The sequence below is a fragment of the Cupressus sempervirens genome, chromosome 10 (genome assembly GCF_028749045.1).
Source record: "Cupressus sempervirens isolate cs-2001-9-10 chromosome 10, ASM2874904v1, whole genome shotgun sequence".
NCBI classification, from domain to species: domain Eukaryota; kingdom Viridiplantae; phylum Streptophyta; class Pinopsida; order Cupressales; family Cupressaceae; genus Cupressus; species Cupressus sempervirens.
The window spans coordinates 374,699,475-374,715,688 of NC_143127.1; the positions used below are offsets into that span (position 1 = coordinate 374,699,475).

Below are 16,214 nucleotides of genomic sequence, written 5' to 3' on the forward strand. Positions count from 1 at the left end.
ACCCTTCACAGATTAGCATGCATCATCACCAATGATAACTTGAAGATGAGAATCTTTTTCTTTAAGGTTGAAGAGGTGCTCTTGGTAACCTGTGATATGGCAAGATGCTCTACTATTAATCAACCACGTGTTCCTGTTTGTAGGAACATTGCTAGAAAGTGCAGAAATAAATGAGTATCCTTTAGAGTTTTCACTTGACTCTCTTTGAGGAGAGGGCTTCTCAACATTTGCAGCAGTTGCTTGAGGCTCTGTCATTGAGGTAAAATCTCTAGCAAAGCGTCTGAATTTGTTACATACGAAGCACTGGATCTTAGAAAAATCCTTTTTCTTGGGATCAGGGGCTGACTCAAAATTCTTTTCTCCGAACCTTTCTTTCCTTTTCCTTTGAGGTGTGGGCTAAGTACATGATCATCTTCATGATGTTTTTACGTTCATTGCCTCTAGCTTCAAGTCTAAATTCTTCCTGAATGCAATTAGCACCCAGCCTATTAAATTTTGGAAGATCAATTCTCCTGCTGATAACTTGAATGAAGGATTCCCAAGAGTGGGGAAGTCCATTCATGGCAAGCATAACCAAATCTTTACTTGCAAATGATTTTCCAATTACTCTGCTGGTGTTTTTGAATTCATACGGGTCCTTCAGAGTTTGAATCATCTCTTGGACTGAACTCAACATAGAAGTAATAGGAACCAATGATCATCAACTGAATCAATTAGGATCTTCTTTGCTTTTTCCATTGAACTTTCTCAATTTCTTCAGAAGGCTCTGCTACACGTAGTCAAGAAGACTATTCGCTTCAAGACCAATCGAAATTTGAATTTGTCTTCAACCTTTAGACCGTTCACCATTGCCACACACTTTTAAAAAAAAAACTGAAAGTAGAGCAAATAGTACAAGTAAACTTAATACTTCTAGTTCTGGATCGTTTCCTTAGACTTGCTCTGATACCATATTCAGTTTGAGATCCCTTATGCATGTTGAAGTTCATGTAGCAGTCTTCTAGTTGCCATGTATGCGGCTTCAGTATAGCAACAGTTTGTACAACATTTTGTATTCATACCTTTAAAAAACCTGCTCTAATATCAATCTCAGAGTTTCTATGTTCTTTATTTTTGGTAGTGTAAAAGAAATCAACTATCATTTGCAGCCACTAAAAACTTGATGAGGGTGCAGTTTCTTCTATTTTGTCTACTCGCTCAAATGAATTTCGCATCCAAATTTTTGCCATTGCCTCTTTTGATCTTCTACAATTGTTTTTGCATCTATAGTTACATCTCAGAGCAAGCTGACTTAACTTTTTTGGAGAGGATGTTTTGTACTCTTGCATTGCAACTGTTAATGCTATCACTAAATACTCCCAATATGGACTCCTTGCTAAGTTGAAGGGAAGGTGGTTCTAATAGCAAATATTAATGCATGCCTTATTTGCTTCTTTTATGCACCTCCTTGTTCTGGCCTGTGGATTCCAATGAAGGTTTACTACATGTACATCTTTTGGCACAAAAAGATCTTTGCAACCAAGCTTTGCTCAAGCTGGAAGAAGTGAATTGCTATGTATGTGTGGATGTTGACTAGAGCTCATAATGCATGTTCTATCTACACTGGATTCTACTGTCAAATTAGGAATAGTGGCTACTTGTGCCTTTGTCCTTGCCAATTATTTTTTCATCTGGTATACAAGAAGTTCCATCATCTCTCATTTCGTTTCTTCTAGGGCGTTTGCACATGTGCTGGGAATGCGACTAGGAATGCCTGAAAGATGGTATTGAGGCAATTATTGCTTCCACTGAGCTTCTTTGGGCACTAGGTACAAGTCATAGTCTCAATTATTGATCCCAGTACACTATATTTTGAAACAAGGTCATTGCTTTCAAGGGTTTAGTTCCAATTAGATGGCTTGCACTTTTTGAGTTTGAACTTGATGCTGATTTGGATGTAACTTGCAATATTGATGAAAACAAAAAAATTGTTTGAAAAATCTAGCAATGTAGAGATGAGTGTTTTCTTAAATCACATATATTTCAAATGCATTTAAAGCATTGAAATGTGATATGGTACTTGAATTAATGAAATTGACAAAAATAACATTGTTTGACCCTAAAACATAAAGCCTATAATCCAAAAAATAAAAAAATCAATTCAAATAAATTTGAGTAACTGCAAATCATTGAAATTTTAATCAACAAACAAGTTTACATAACTTTAATTGATTCAATGCAATAAAATAGTTAAATTGGACATAAAAAAATTGAAGAAATTTCTAAATTTATATGCTTGGCAAAAAGAAAAAAAGAACTTAGGCAATGCAAATACAAAATAGTACTTCTATTTTTTCAAATCCCCTAAGAATCATTCCAGTTTCCTCTAGACTGCTCCAATGCTGCTGTGAGTACAACACCAACAAATAGGGGTTTTCTAGTCAAATTTTGCGTGTGTTTCTCGTGTCTTTTCTATACAATTTTGTTGTATGTTATTTAGTCTTGTAAGTGCAACACTAAAATTGACTGAGTTTTTGGCTATTACTAGCCAAAAACTGTGCACGCAAAACCTGTGAATAAAAACTATGAATGCTTACCTTCTAAAAACATGTTCAAGTACTTGGTGAGCTGGTGAAGTTTATTGGCTTTTTTGTAAATTATCCGAGTACTGCACATAATGGTGATATTTTTGATATTGCTCTTGATTTTGTCTCACATCCATATTTTGGAGTGCCTCTGCAGCCCTCTTGTATGTTTCTGATATGATAATAGAAACTCATACCATTTTCTTCCTGATTACTTGTTCATGAATTGAGCTTGAGGTCTAGTTTTCCATTCATTGTTCTCAAAAGCAGAAATTTGAAGTCCATATTAGTGTACTCACTTCAAGAAAAATGAAATCATAGATCATAATCATTGTTTATAGCTAAACCCAAACCATCTAATCATATCAATGAAACCTGTGTCATGCAGACACAAAATTCTATTTGCAGTAATTCTTTAGCCTTCCAAATCTTTGACAAAATTTCTATTCAAGTCCCTAAAAGATGCATTTTGACATACAAACTAAAATTGTTGGTAAATTTTGAGATGACATTATTTTCAATACCTTTTTTTATTAGGATTGATAATCATACTGCTGCTAAGAATTTATTACTGATTCTTAAGTAACTGAGATTGAATGGGCTGTTTGTTAGTTCAGACAAACTTGCTTTTTTAAGAACTTAAAAAGAACATGGTCTTTTACAGACCTCAAATATGGAGAATATTATCATTGGTACATGCGTTGAGCAAAAATAATTTGGAACAATGAGCATGTTATCTTAGTGAGAGCTTTTGATAAATTCGGGATTTACTTTTCTTCTGATTCAGCACTAAATCTTGTGTGTTCTTTTATGATTGTGATTTACGTCTCCTACCTTTGAGGCTTAGTCTCCTGCCTTCACCCATTTGCGCCTTTCGTACCTCCGTTTTCTTCGTTGTAAGAAATGTTCCTTTGCCTCCATTCAGTGCAAAACCCTTTGCTCCACGCTTATTTAGAATCCCCAGATCTTTTTGCGTATCCTTTTCCCTTGTTGCTCCCCCTCGTCCTCTACTCTTGACTACCGCTCTTTGACCTCCCATATCACTATGCTTTACGACATTCTTGGGCAGCCACCTCTCCACTCCACTCCACCTCCTTATTGCCGCTTGTTCACCTACTCTAGTATTATGGAGGCCATCAGATCTTTGAGATGCAGCAGAGCAGCAGATGAAGAGGGTTTCCAAGCAGAACTTTTCAAACTTGTTGCTTCAGTTCTTGGATCTTACCTTCCTACACTCTTTAATAGAGTGGTTTGCATTGGGTTTCTTGATTCCTGGTCTAGACATGTGGTTTACCCTATTCACAAGTCTGGGCCTGCTTTTGATCCGGGTAACTACAAAACTATTATGATAGGACATACTTTTGACAAACTTTATGCTACTGCTCTGAACACCATGTTATCTAGTGAGCCTGATAGAAGAGGCTGTAGGGCTAAAGGGCAGGCTGGTTTTCGGGCAAACTATCAAACTATGGATCATGTGTTTACACTGCGGGCTATAATTGAGGAGGCTAGACACTGCTCTCAGAAGGTCTATTGTTGTTTTGTGAACTTCTGTAAGGCCTTTGATTCTATTCCTAGGTTGGCTTTATTTCAGTGGCTTCATGAGATTGGGATCTCAAATATGTTATAGACTACTATTATGAGGCTTTATGAGTGGGTAACCGGTAGGCTTAGGACTTCAGAGGGCTTTTCTGATCCGATTCAGAGCACTATTGGGGTGAAGCAGGGTTGTCCTCTTTCTCCTACATTGTTTGGTTTGTATATTGATGAGTTGGAGGATTTCCTTCTGAAATCATCCCAATCTGGAGATGGGTGCTATTTGTATCAGGTCTTGATCTCCATTCTCCTCTTTGCTGATGATGTGTTTCTCTTGGCCTCTTCTCTCGATAGCTTACAGAGACTCCTTGATGGTTTGGCTTCTGTTTGTGTTAAGCGGCAGCTTGTGGTCAATTTGTCTAAGACACGGGTTATGGTCTTTAATTGTTTAAAGACCTCACATCTTCATTTCTTCTTTCAGGGACAAGAGGTTGAGATTACTCCCGCTTATATGTATCTCAGTGTGAAGTTTTTGGGATCGCGTTTTAGTTTGAGACCTGCTATTCAGTCCAAAGTCAGTAAGGGTATGGGTTACTTGGCTTTGCTGGAGAGACCATGCTTTAGGCATCATTTTCAGGATATTTCATCCAAGCTGTCCCATTTCGACTCCTTGGTTCATCCGATAATTCTCTATGATTCAGTTGCTTGGGGGGCCTTCTCTCATTACTTTTGATCGGGCTTCTATTGAGCGAGTTCAAACGTTGTTGTTACGACGTATCATTAGATGTCACAGACTCACTCCTCACAGCATTGTGTTCCCTGAGTTTGGTGCTCATCCTCTCAAACTTGTCGTCATTTTTGACTTGATTTGGTTTCTTCATCGGCTTCGTGGTTTTATGGAGACATGAGTTGACCGGCATAGATACTCTCATCTGACATGTTGTTCTTTGGTGGAGATTATGAGATCCAACACTTTTGCTAGGTCTCGATGCTGGTACGCTCAAGCCACCTCTTTGTTGGGTTCGATCAGGATTGACATTGATCTTCTTCCTCCTTATTAGTTTTCGCTGGATGCTCCTGCTCATCTTCTTCCCTCACGTCAAGAGTTGAATGAGCATGTCCGACAGTATATTTATAGACAATACATTACCACTACGGAGTAATCCCCCGGGGGGTCTACAACCTAGGATGGCCTTCTATTTTGAGCATTTTCTTGAGATTCAGGATGGTATTGTTGTTCGCCCTGCTTTTCTCTATCGACGTTGGAATCATGCCTTACAGTTTTCTCTAGGCTCATTTAGAGTTGTTTCTCATCGCCTCAGGGTTCGAACTAACCACCAAATGGATCAGGCTGATAGGTTACGTTAGCTATGTACTTTGGCAGAGGTTGAGACTAAGATCCACTTCATATTTCGTTGTCCTCTATACTATGAGATCAAAGGGAGATTTTATTGCCTTTTCAGAGACTGTTCTTCTCTTTCAATGTTCTTTAGCTATATTGATCAGCGGTGTCTTGCACTTTTCCTTCAGGAGGCCACCCATCTTCGAGAGATTACCTTGCAGTCTTTTATTCCTCAGGGGCGTACTTCAGATCAGCTCATTACCGCCTTTTTCTCTTCCTTGTCTCCTCCATGGGGTTTGAAAAGGCCTTCCACTACTTCTCATTCCAGATCTGTTAGACATTGTACCAGTCTCTCTAGGCAGCGGCAGTCCTATAGCGGTTCTTCATGGCATTCTAAGGCTATGGATAGTTCACGGGTGTACCTCTCTATTACTGATTTCTTTGTGGCAAGGAAGGACACTAGTCCTTACCTTGTCTTCTTTATTGTTTGTCTCTTGCTTTTGTTTCTTCTCAGTCACCGTTTGGTGCTTTTGCTTTGGCCAACTCTTCTGTTGTATGCTTAGTCCCATAAACTGTTTTGGTTTTTCGTAGACATTAATATTATTATCTTATCTTATCTTATCTTACGAGATAACCATGCCTTGAGTTTGACTGTGTCTGATGTTTTCATTTACTCATATGCATGATGCTTAATTGTTGTGTATTCTTGTTGAATTAGTTTGCTGGGTCTACTTCATTGTTTATCAATGCTTAGGATCAATGCTTTTACATGCAAATATTCAGACATGACCTACCAAATTGCGGTCATAACTAATATCATCTATTTTTTAATACTTGTGACAAAGTTCTAGTTTTGGTTGTTTGGTTGTTTTGGCAGGCCTGATTATGGCAATGGAGGTGCATTGGGAAGTGGTTTATCTTTTGCTGAAGATGGTACTGTATTAGAAACCAGGTCCTGTTTTAACCCAAGGGTGTGCAATGGAGTGTAGGTTTAGTTTAGTTTTATGAACTATCCCTTAAATGCAAATTTTGTCAGTATAGTTCTTTAGTGCCCTCATATATCAAGAATTCACATGGTTTCTGCTTTAAGATATAAAAATTTAGATGTTTGATGCTTCTGAACAGTACAATTCTCTCACCTTAACACAAGAAACCCTTGTTGGAATTTATATAGTTATTCATTTAAATGTTAGAATATTACTAATGAATTGGATTATGGATTCTTGCTTTTAAGAATTTTGCTTGAATTTTATAATTGCCACAAATCAGTGGGCGAATGTCTAGGAACACTTACTATGTGTTGTTCACTTTTCAAAAGTAAATGCATTTGCAAAAGCAAACAAATAATTGCAAACACAGAACATGTGTTCAAGATTACAAGGTTTCTTAGTGTGAGAGTACAGTCTATCTGAAATATGTATGCACATATTTCTTAGCATGAAACATTTCAGTACATAAACCAAGATTTCCTGTGTAATACAACCATAGAAATAACTTTGTTACATGAACTTTGAGCTTAGGACCACCTGTTATCTGTGGGTTGTAAACAATGGCATAAGTTAATAACTAACTCTGACAGCCAAGAGGAAGGTTAGCTACAAAAAAAATCAAAATGCTAGGCACTGAATGTGTCAATGTGCCTAGCAGATGAGATGCTCGAATTTGTTCCCAGGCCATGGTCAAGTTTATATTGTCCAACTTGCATCCTAGGGATCTTACAGATCACTACACTGCATAAAATATATATCTTTGACAAAGTGAACAAAAGAAACAATGGAAAGCAGCACCCCGTGATAATTGAGCACATACCAAGAAATATTCACGATTGAAATTTAACATATATTAAGATACACTGACATTATCTAATGGCTCACTATGATCAAAAGAATTAAATGTTAAGATACAGAGACATTATCTATTGACGGTTACAAATTGAAATAATTTAATTTTTTAATGTCATGGTAAGTAACATTAAAATTGTGAGTGATTATTCAATAAGGAAACACAATATTAAGTTTTGAAGCAAGTGTGCGGTATGCACTGATACTCTGCAGTATTTATATTGTTTGCAATGTTTACATGAATGGAAATAAGCCAATTTACGTTGTTCGCTTCTAGTAGGATGCTCATGAAAAACACATATTGATAAATATGAATTTTAGAGGCGGTTTATTTTCAAACTGGGGTCATCTATCTTCATTAACTATGACTCATGCATGGATTGCTCCCACTCAACCACTTTTTGCAGTAGTACTATTCAAATGATTGCATTAATTTGTGAGTCCGAGTTTAAGGATGTTTTGCTTCTACAGACAATAAAAAGAAGTAATTTTGTGGTGTATATTTGATAACTGTGGAAGTTGTTTCAGTGATTTATCATTTTATTGTGGGAGATAATTAAGATGGATAATGAATGCTTCCTTTTGCCAAGGTTGCAGCAAAACAAGTATATGATGAAGTTTGAACATTTATTGTTTTTATCAATAATGTCATATCCCCTAGTTAAAACCCTAATTACATTATCCCCGTTTTGAATAGGATCTAATAAATAATCATTGTATAAACAAATAATACATAATACATAAAATAATCAAGTAAATAATGCATTATAAATATCATAATTAAAATAATTATTAAACAAGTAAACAGTAAGTAATATACTATTACAATATAATAAATATACATTAATTAATATATATTATAATCAATACATAATATATTTGTTAATTAAATATATAAAATTTTATCATATATTAAATACAAATTTGAAATACATTAATATTATCATAATAAATATACGAAATATTGCATAATAGTCTAACTGAATATCGAAGACACAATGCTTGGACTCCCTCAAGAGTCCCTACCTTTGGAAGAAAGGGTGCCTCCCATGCACGCATACTAGGGGGAAGAAATTGTTGATTTTTGTTTTTCTATGTAGCTTGGAAGGTGGAGTTGCTTTAAAGCAACTCGAGTTGGATGTTTAGCAACATATTTAGTTTTTATTCTTTAAATAGGATAATAATGAGCTTGTGAGGTTGCATAAAGCAAGAGTGATTTAATGTATTTTAAAGCCAAAGAAAACAAGGAAAGTTTCTTTCCTTGCTTGCTAAGTAAAGCAATTGGGCTCTATATATGTAAAGTTGTTGTAGCAAACTCTATTATATTTTGGAAGAGAGTTTGCTGTTAGGTTGAATAGAAGATCCAACAGTTGCAAGTTTCTTGGATATATCTGTGTTATTGTCTATGTGTGTTTGGCTTCTATTATTTTGCTTCCTCTATTTGCTTCTATTAATTAACCTAGAGTATTAATTGTTATAAATTAGATCGAGTTTCTTTTTGTGAATTTATTTGTGCAATTGATCTGTAATTGGGTTATAAGAAATTAACATGGTATCAGAGCTCTAAACTCTGACTATAGAGCCAAGATTGGTCATGCAGATTTTAGAGAAAAAAAAATCAGTTTTTTGTGGCTATGGCAACCAATCTTCGGTACAAGGATAGACTTGAGGGTGCGTCTAACTTCTTGCAGTGGAAGGTTCAAATTACACTTTCTCTCAAGGAGAATAGTTTGTGGATCTATGCTAGTACAATAGTGATTCCACCTGCAAATTATCTTGTTGCTTTGGATTTGCATGAGGTCAAGGAGGCCAAAGCTCAAAGAATCATTCTTAATGGAGTAAAAGATCATTTAATTCCTCATCTATCAAGGAAAATCACTACCAAGGAGATGTGGGATACACTCAAAAGGAGTCGTAAGATGATGCTCAAGGAAAAATTGCATAATACCAAGATGTCTAAAGGCGAGAGTGTGACCTCTTATTTGTCCAAGCTGACACAAGTCAGAGATGAGTTGGCTACTATTAAAGAGACAATTGCCGAAGATGAGTTGGTGCATATAGCCTTAAATGGTTTTTCGAAGCACTAGGAAGTTTTTGTCAAGTGTGTGGTCGGCAGAGATTGACTACCTATTTGGGCAAGACTTTGGGATGATTTTGTTCAAGAGGAAATCTGCGAAGGTGCTAATCGAGGAGACCAAACAAAGAAGGGTCAAGACGATGAAAATCTTGCTCTTGCAAGCAAGGGTAAGAAGAAGTCTAATAAAGGGCAAACATAAGGTTCTTCTAAGAGTGGGCAGAGGAAAGATCTGAGCAGGGTAAAATGTTTTTGCTGCCATCAAATGGGTCACTATGTTAGTCGATGTCCAAATAGGAATAATAAAATAAGGACAATCAGAAGAACCAAGTTTGGAGGAGTTTGCATTACGATATGAGAATGAGTTTTCACTCATCGCATGTCTCTCAAGCCCAGTTGCCAATAGGGTTTGGTATATTGACAATGGGGCTTCTTGCCACATGACGAGAGTCGGAGATTGTTTCACCAAGTTGGAGGAGAAGTTTGATTTCTTTATTGAACTTGGTGACAATGCCAAGTACCATGCAACTGATATTGGCATTGTCAAGTTTCAGAGGGAGTCTGGCAATTGTTGGTGGAGGATGTGTTGTATGTTCCTGGCATGAAAAAGAATTTAATTTCAGTTTCTACTTTGGAAGACAAGGGATACATTGTAACCTTTGAAAGGAGAAAAGTTTATATTTGTCCCAAGGATTCCAAAGTTGCAAAAGTGATTGGAGTTAGACATGGAAGCTTGTTTCAGCTACAGTTTGAGCCTGCACAAACATTGGTAAGCAGTTGTAAAGGGCAAGGAGAATTGTCGCATAGTAGGATGGCTCATCGTCATCATGGAGCACTTAATGTGCTCAAGGAAATAGTGATGGGGCTGCCTGAGATGAAGATAGTAAAGCACGAGGTGTGTTAGGGTTGTGCTCTTGGGAAATATGCCAAGACTAATTTTCCAAGTAGTGATAGTAAATCTGAAGGGGTTTTGGATCTCGTACTCAAATTTTTGTGGGCCTATGTCAATAGGATCCTTAAATAGGTATGAGTATTATGTTACTTTCATTGATGATTTCTCCAGGAAGACATGGATATATTTTATGAAGATCAAGGATGAGGTCTTTGGTAAACTCAAAGAGTTTAAGGGTTTTGTGGAAAACTGGACAGGGAGAAAGATCAAGATACTGAGGTCTGATAATGGAGGTGAGTATACCTTGAATGCCTTCAAAGATTTTTGTACTTAGGAAGGTATCAAGAAGAGTTGATAGTTCTGTACAACCCTCAACAAAACAGGGTTGCTAAGCGGAAGAGTAGGGCTATAGTTGGAGCAGCCAAGGCCATACTTCATGATAGGTTTTCATAAATTTCTCTTAAAAAAATTCTGATAGATTTTCTAAGTTCTAATTTTTTTTTTCCTTTTAAAAACTTATGATGGGTTTTACTAATTTTTTGCTAAAAAATAATTTGTTGGGTTTTAATTATGTTTTCCTCAAAAATTATCTATCGGCTTTAATTTCTTTCCTCCGAAAATGAAGTTTTGTATTCTTTGATCCGTATCTAAGATCTATTTTCTGGTTTTGCTCGTGGTTTCTTGCAGTTTGAGTTGAGTCATAGTGCTCATTTGCAAAACTTCTCGGTGAAGTATGGGCTAAATGGTTGCATTTGGGGGACTTCTGCTACAACTCCACTTTTCATGAGTATCAAAATGCCTCCTTTTATGGCCATATATGGTTATGAAATGCCTAGTTTCATTAGCTGATTTTTTGGTGATTGGAGAGTACATAGAGCCAAAGATTTTCTTAAGGATAGTTAGGATATTATTTGATCCATAGTTCAAATTTTCGTTCTCTGCCACTTATTGGCGAGGTAATTTTTTTTTCCTTGGCAAATATCGGAGAGAAATCAGCAACTTCTTGGGAAAATATTGACATTTTATTTAAAATGCATATTTATAGAAAATTCAATAGGTACATGCACGTAATGAGTCAGTAAATGAGTAAACAAACCAAACAAGTTGATCTTGATAAATATAAATGCAATAGGTATCATAATCGCATCCTCATGTGGAATGCCGATGTAGTCAGAGACTTTGAACTCTGAAGTAAACTACAAATACCAAATTGTCTTTGTAAAAATGTAAGCAAATACAAATGTTAAGTACAATATGAAACTAGTCTACATCTTCCTTTTCCTCCTCACAGTAGTTCTAGTAGTTCTAGATCGCTGCCAAACACTTATTTTCTCCTCCTAAACCCTTCTCCTCCACCCAAGATACTCAGTGCTGGAATAAAATTGTGTTTTGCCGTTTTGCTAGGGGTTACTGTTTTATTGACCAACGACTACGAGAACTTAACAACTTCTTGCCAAGAAGTGGCGATTTTCTTGCCAAGAAGTTAACAACTTCTCTTCCCAGATTTCTCATGTGAAACACAAGTTTTCGCACCACCCTCAAAATCTTGCGAGAAAATGAGATATTGCCGCTATTGTTGCGCTATTTCGAACTATGATGTGATCATTGAGGGAAAATATACAACACACTCAAAACCAGTAGAAGTTGTCTGTTGATTGACATTGTTTTGAGTGAGCATTTGTGGTAGATGACATGGTTTATTTGAGATTGCAGCCATATAGGCAATCCACACTTAAAAGGAATGGGTTAGAGAAGCTTAAGTCTTTGTTTTTATGGAACTTTTAGTGTCACCAATAGGATTGGATTGGTGGCTTATGTTGTTGAGCTAACTGAGAGTAGCAAGGTGCGTAATGTTTTTCATGTATCCTGCTTCAAGAAGGCAGTTAGGTGTAATGTAACTCCTACATGGTTACCTCCTTTGGGTGAGGAAGGAAAGCTGATTGATTCATGAGGTAGCGATTGATTTCAGTGAGTGTACCTTACTGAAGAGGATTGTCAAGGAGTACCTAATGAAGATGAAACTTACTAGTGGAGGATGCTACTTGGGAGCATGAGCAGATTTTATAGGATCCAAAGTTGTGATTGCTTGAGGATAATAAATCTTAGGGAGAGGGGACTATTATGTCCCTTTCTTGCACCTAGTCAAGGAAAAAAACGTAACAAGCACTTTTCCGAAAATAACACAAAGCAAAAATGTGTTTTTTTTCAAAAAAAACAATGGAAGAGCAAAAATTACTTTTTGGGAAACACAGTGAAAAGCAAAAAACTTGTTTTCTTTGAAAAGCAATGGAAAAGGAAAAACACTTTTCGAAAAAACAAACAAACAAATAAACAAAAAGTGCTTTAAAAAAGCAACAAGAAGCAAAACAATTATTCCCGAAATAGCTCTCAAAAGTTATAAAAGAGATCTTGGGGTGTTCATTTGGTATGCTGAAGCTGATATCCAATGTTATACTGCCAGAATGATTCTAGAGTTCATGTTTTGACTGACTGAGTACTACATCCCTCTTTCGGAATGCTGGTTTCAGTGGTGAAAGACCCACCCTAGCTAGTTGGCTTTTATATGTGCATGTCTTTTGAATGTTATTGAAGCTTTTAGGATGGTTTTTATTTGGAGTGATGAAGTATTTGGAATGTTTTGACATGGGCTTCTAGTGTTTGTTGCATAGTGTGGTTTTAAGCTATGTGGTGTGATTTTCTGAGTTAAATATCATACTTTTCAGAAGTTTGAAATCATTTTTCATTGTGGTGACTTTATGTGAGGTATTTGCTGGTTAAGTTTGAATATAAATTATTGGGGTTTTGGGCACTTGCATGTGCTCTTTATTTTCAAGTTGAAGTGAGTTTGCTGCATGCTCTACAGTCTGATTTGATAATTGGAAATTCTGATTTCAATTTCTTATCTTTGGTATTGTAATTGAAGTTAATTTATTATTTGAAGGGTTTCAAGTTACCTTATACTGTAAAAGAACAGGATCTCTGATAGAGATCTAATATAATAATATTGCAGCTCTGATATGCTTAAATATGTATCAGACTGAAATATCTATACGTCTGCAACCGCTGTGTATAATCTCCAAATGTATAATAAAGATCAGAAATAACAATACCATCTCAACGATGGACTTGACTGTATTAATATGTTTGAGTGCTGAAGATATCGAATGCTGCTGAGATCGTATATTGCCTTTTAATTGATATTGATCTGCAACCTGGACGTGGCTACTCATTTGTTATTTCTAATGTTTGTCCTTGACTAGCTTTCGGCAGATTACCAATATAAACAACAAGAGCCCAATGAACATTATATATATATGAAGCAACTCTTATAAAATAGTCAAAGTATATTTGAGTGTGTGTGTGTGTGTGTGTATATATATTATATAATATTCACAATTATATATAATGTTAATGTATATTTCACTTCTACAGAATTTTTTTTAACATATACTAGTTTTCTAATTCAGTGGTGATGGTGTCAAACCTCCACTAATGCAGTAGCTGCAATATATCTTTTGGATTGACAAAGAGGTGAAGGCTTAACCCTCTCTCATTCATTACCAGAAAATGTTCTTTCTTCCTTACATGATTTGTATGGACTGAGTGAGGATGGTTCCCCCACTCCATATAGTTTACTGTTGTGAGCATTGCATTTGTTAGTTTATGTATTTGCATGTATCAGAAGTTAACAATCAGCTGTCATTCTACTTTGGTTTCTTTCTATATTGTTTTAGATATTTTAATTTAATGAAGTTGCTGGTTTTGATGCGGGTTCAAGATTCGGGTTTGAAATTTGTTCAAGATTTTTCAGGGTGGTTCAAGATTCGGGTTTGAAATTCGTTCCAGATTTTCTTAGGGCGGGTTCGAGATTCGGGTTTAAAATTTGTTCTAGATTTTTTTAGGGTGGGTTCGAATTCGTTTTGGGTTCATCGGTACAAAAATGTATGTTTTATATATGTATGTATGTATGTATTAATGATATGTATATGTATATGTATGCAGCAGAAAATAAGTTCATACACCACTATGCTAATTGTAAAGCAACATAGAAATATACACCACCACACACATATTAGTGTTTTAGTCCAAATAGCATATGTTCTCTCTTTGTAGCCTTTTTGTTGTTTATTTTAGGGTAAAAATTCCTTATTTTGGTAAAATTCAGCCTGGGTCCTGCCTGCAGATTTGTGTTGGGTTCGTCTAACAGAATTTGGACGGACTTTTGCAAGTATATGATAAGTAACAGACTTTTGCAAGAACGGGACCAGACTTTGGGCTTGCTAAGGAAGAATTTGGTAACATATATTTTAAACAAAAATAAAAATAAATTCGGGGGTGGTTATTACAGTTAGCATAACAAGTGAAGGCTAACATCTGAGCCTTCCCCACAAGGCAAAATGAGTGTATCCTTCTGGAAAATAATTATGCATCAAATTCAAAGAGATATGGTGTAGCATAGTTAGCTGAGACTAAAGGTGGAAGCAGATTTACATGGAAACCATTGTCATTTGGAATATCTAAAGGATAATATACATTGCCATATGAGATCTCCAAAGGATAATATTTTAGCCTTTGTGTGACGGCCTAAAGGGTGCATCCTTCCAGAAGCAACGCTATGGATTAATTATAAGGCAATATGGTATAGATTACTTGTTGGAGACTGAACTTGTATTACATTTAACAAATGATTGGAACAAGTTGAGTTTCTTTTTGTAATGACCCCATCTTTTAGTCTTCATGTTCTCCAAAGTCTAAGTGGAGCATAAGAGGAAATTAAATTAATTTCTTATAAAGTCATTAAATAAATTAAAATTAAAAATTAAAAGGTGACTTTATATTTAATTAATTAAATTAATTATTGTATTACAAGGGAGAAGCTTCTAGAGTGTGTGTTAATTATTGGAAATTTGGAAGCCTCTAGAAGCACAATTAATTATTGTATTGCAAGGGAGGAGTTTCTAGAGAGTGCATTAATTATTGGAAGGGGGAAGCTTCTAGCACTTGCAATTAATTAATGTTTTAGTTCCTTTTAGAAGGGGGAAGGAAAAGGATAAATAGGGGTGAGAGTCTCATTCTTGAGCATAGGATTTTTGTGAATGACATTTGATAAGAGCTTGGATGTGTGAATCACATATCTTTCTTGGCAATAGAGGACGTTCATCCTCTCTTATAACATTCTAGACGTCATTCCCTTGGGGTTTGGCCTTTGGAATACATTGCTTTGTACTTGATTTCATCATTTTGAGAATTAATATAATTTCAGCATCGGTTCCATCTTCAGTTTGCATAGAAAATCTATTTCAGCAGTTGGTTCAGTTTTTGGGCATTCCAGGGTGCCCATTACAATGTTATCAGAGCCATTACGGTGGTATCAGAGCTGCCCATTACAGTGGTATCAGAGCCGTTTCTAGGGTATCCATTACACTTTTGAAGTAAATTATCTGTAATATCCCTCCTCTAATATCAAAATTTAATATTTTGATATCCCCAAAATCAATTAAATAATAAAATTGAATATCTTGATTATACATGTATTGTAATATTTCCCATGTACACTAAAATTATTTGATAATAGATTCATAGATTACATGTCTCCTCTAAATATTTTGATATCCCCAAAATCAATTAAATAATAAAATTGAATATCTTGATTAGAAATCTATTTTAATATTTCCCATGTACACTAAATTATTCGATAATAGATTCATAGAATACATGTATTTAAATATTCAAAACAATTTGATTATTAATCGAATAAATACAAGTTAATAAAACAATAAAGTAATTCCTAATAATAAACTCAAGCTGACATTTGAAGGGACATGTTCCATTAAGAGTTGTACTGAAATTATAATAGCATGTAACTCGATGGAAAAAAGTGCAGAAATTCAAAGATAAAAAGAAGGTTTGATGTGGTCAAAATTATAAACCGTTGGACAAAGCCAATAACATAATAAAAATGCAG

At 35.6% G+C, this 16,214-nt stretch overlaps 1 protein-coding gene across 2 annotated transcripts in view; it reads left to right on the forward strand.

Annotated features, from left to right (window-relative positions):
• The window catches only part of LOC149534239 (Transducin/WD40 repeat-like superfamily protein), a 100,352-nt gene that overhangs the window by 16,244 nt on the left and 67,894 nt on the right, over window positions 1-16,214 (forward strand). For both annotated transcript variants that reach the window (XM_089803931.1, XM_089803932.1), the window contains exon 3: window positions 6,320-6,375. In XM_089803931.1, coding sequence (XP_089660057.1) covers window positions 6,320-6,375 — 56 coding nt within the window. The remainder of the gene's footprint in view (window positions 1-6,319; window positions 6,376-16,214) is intronic.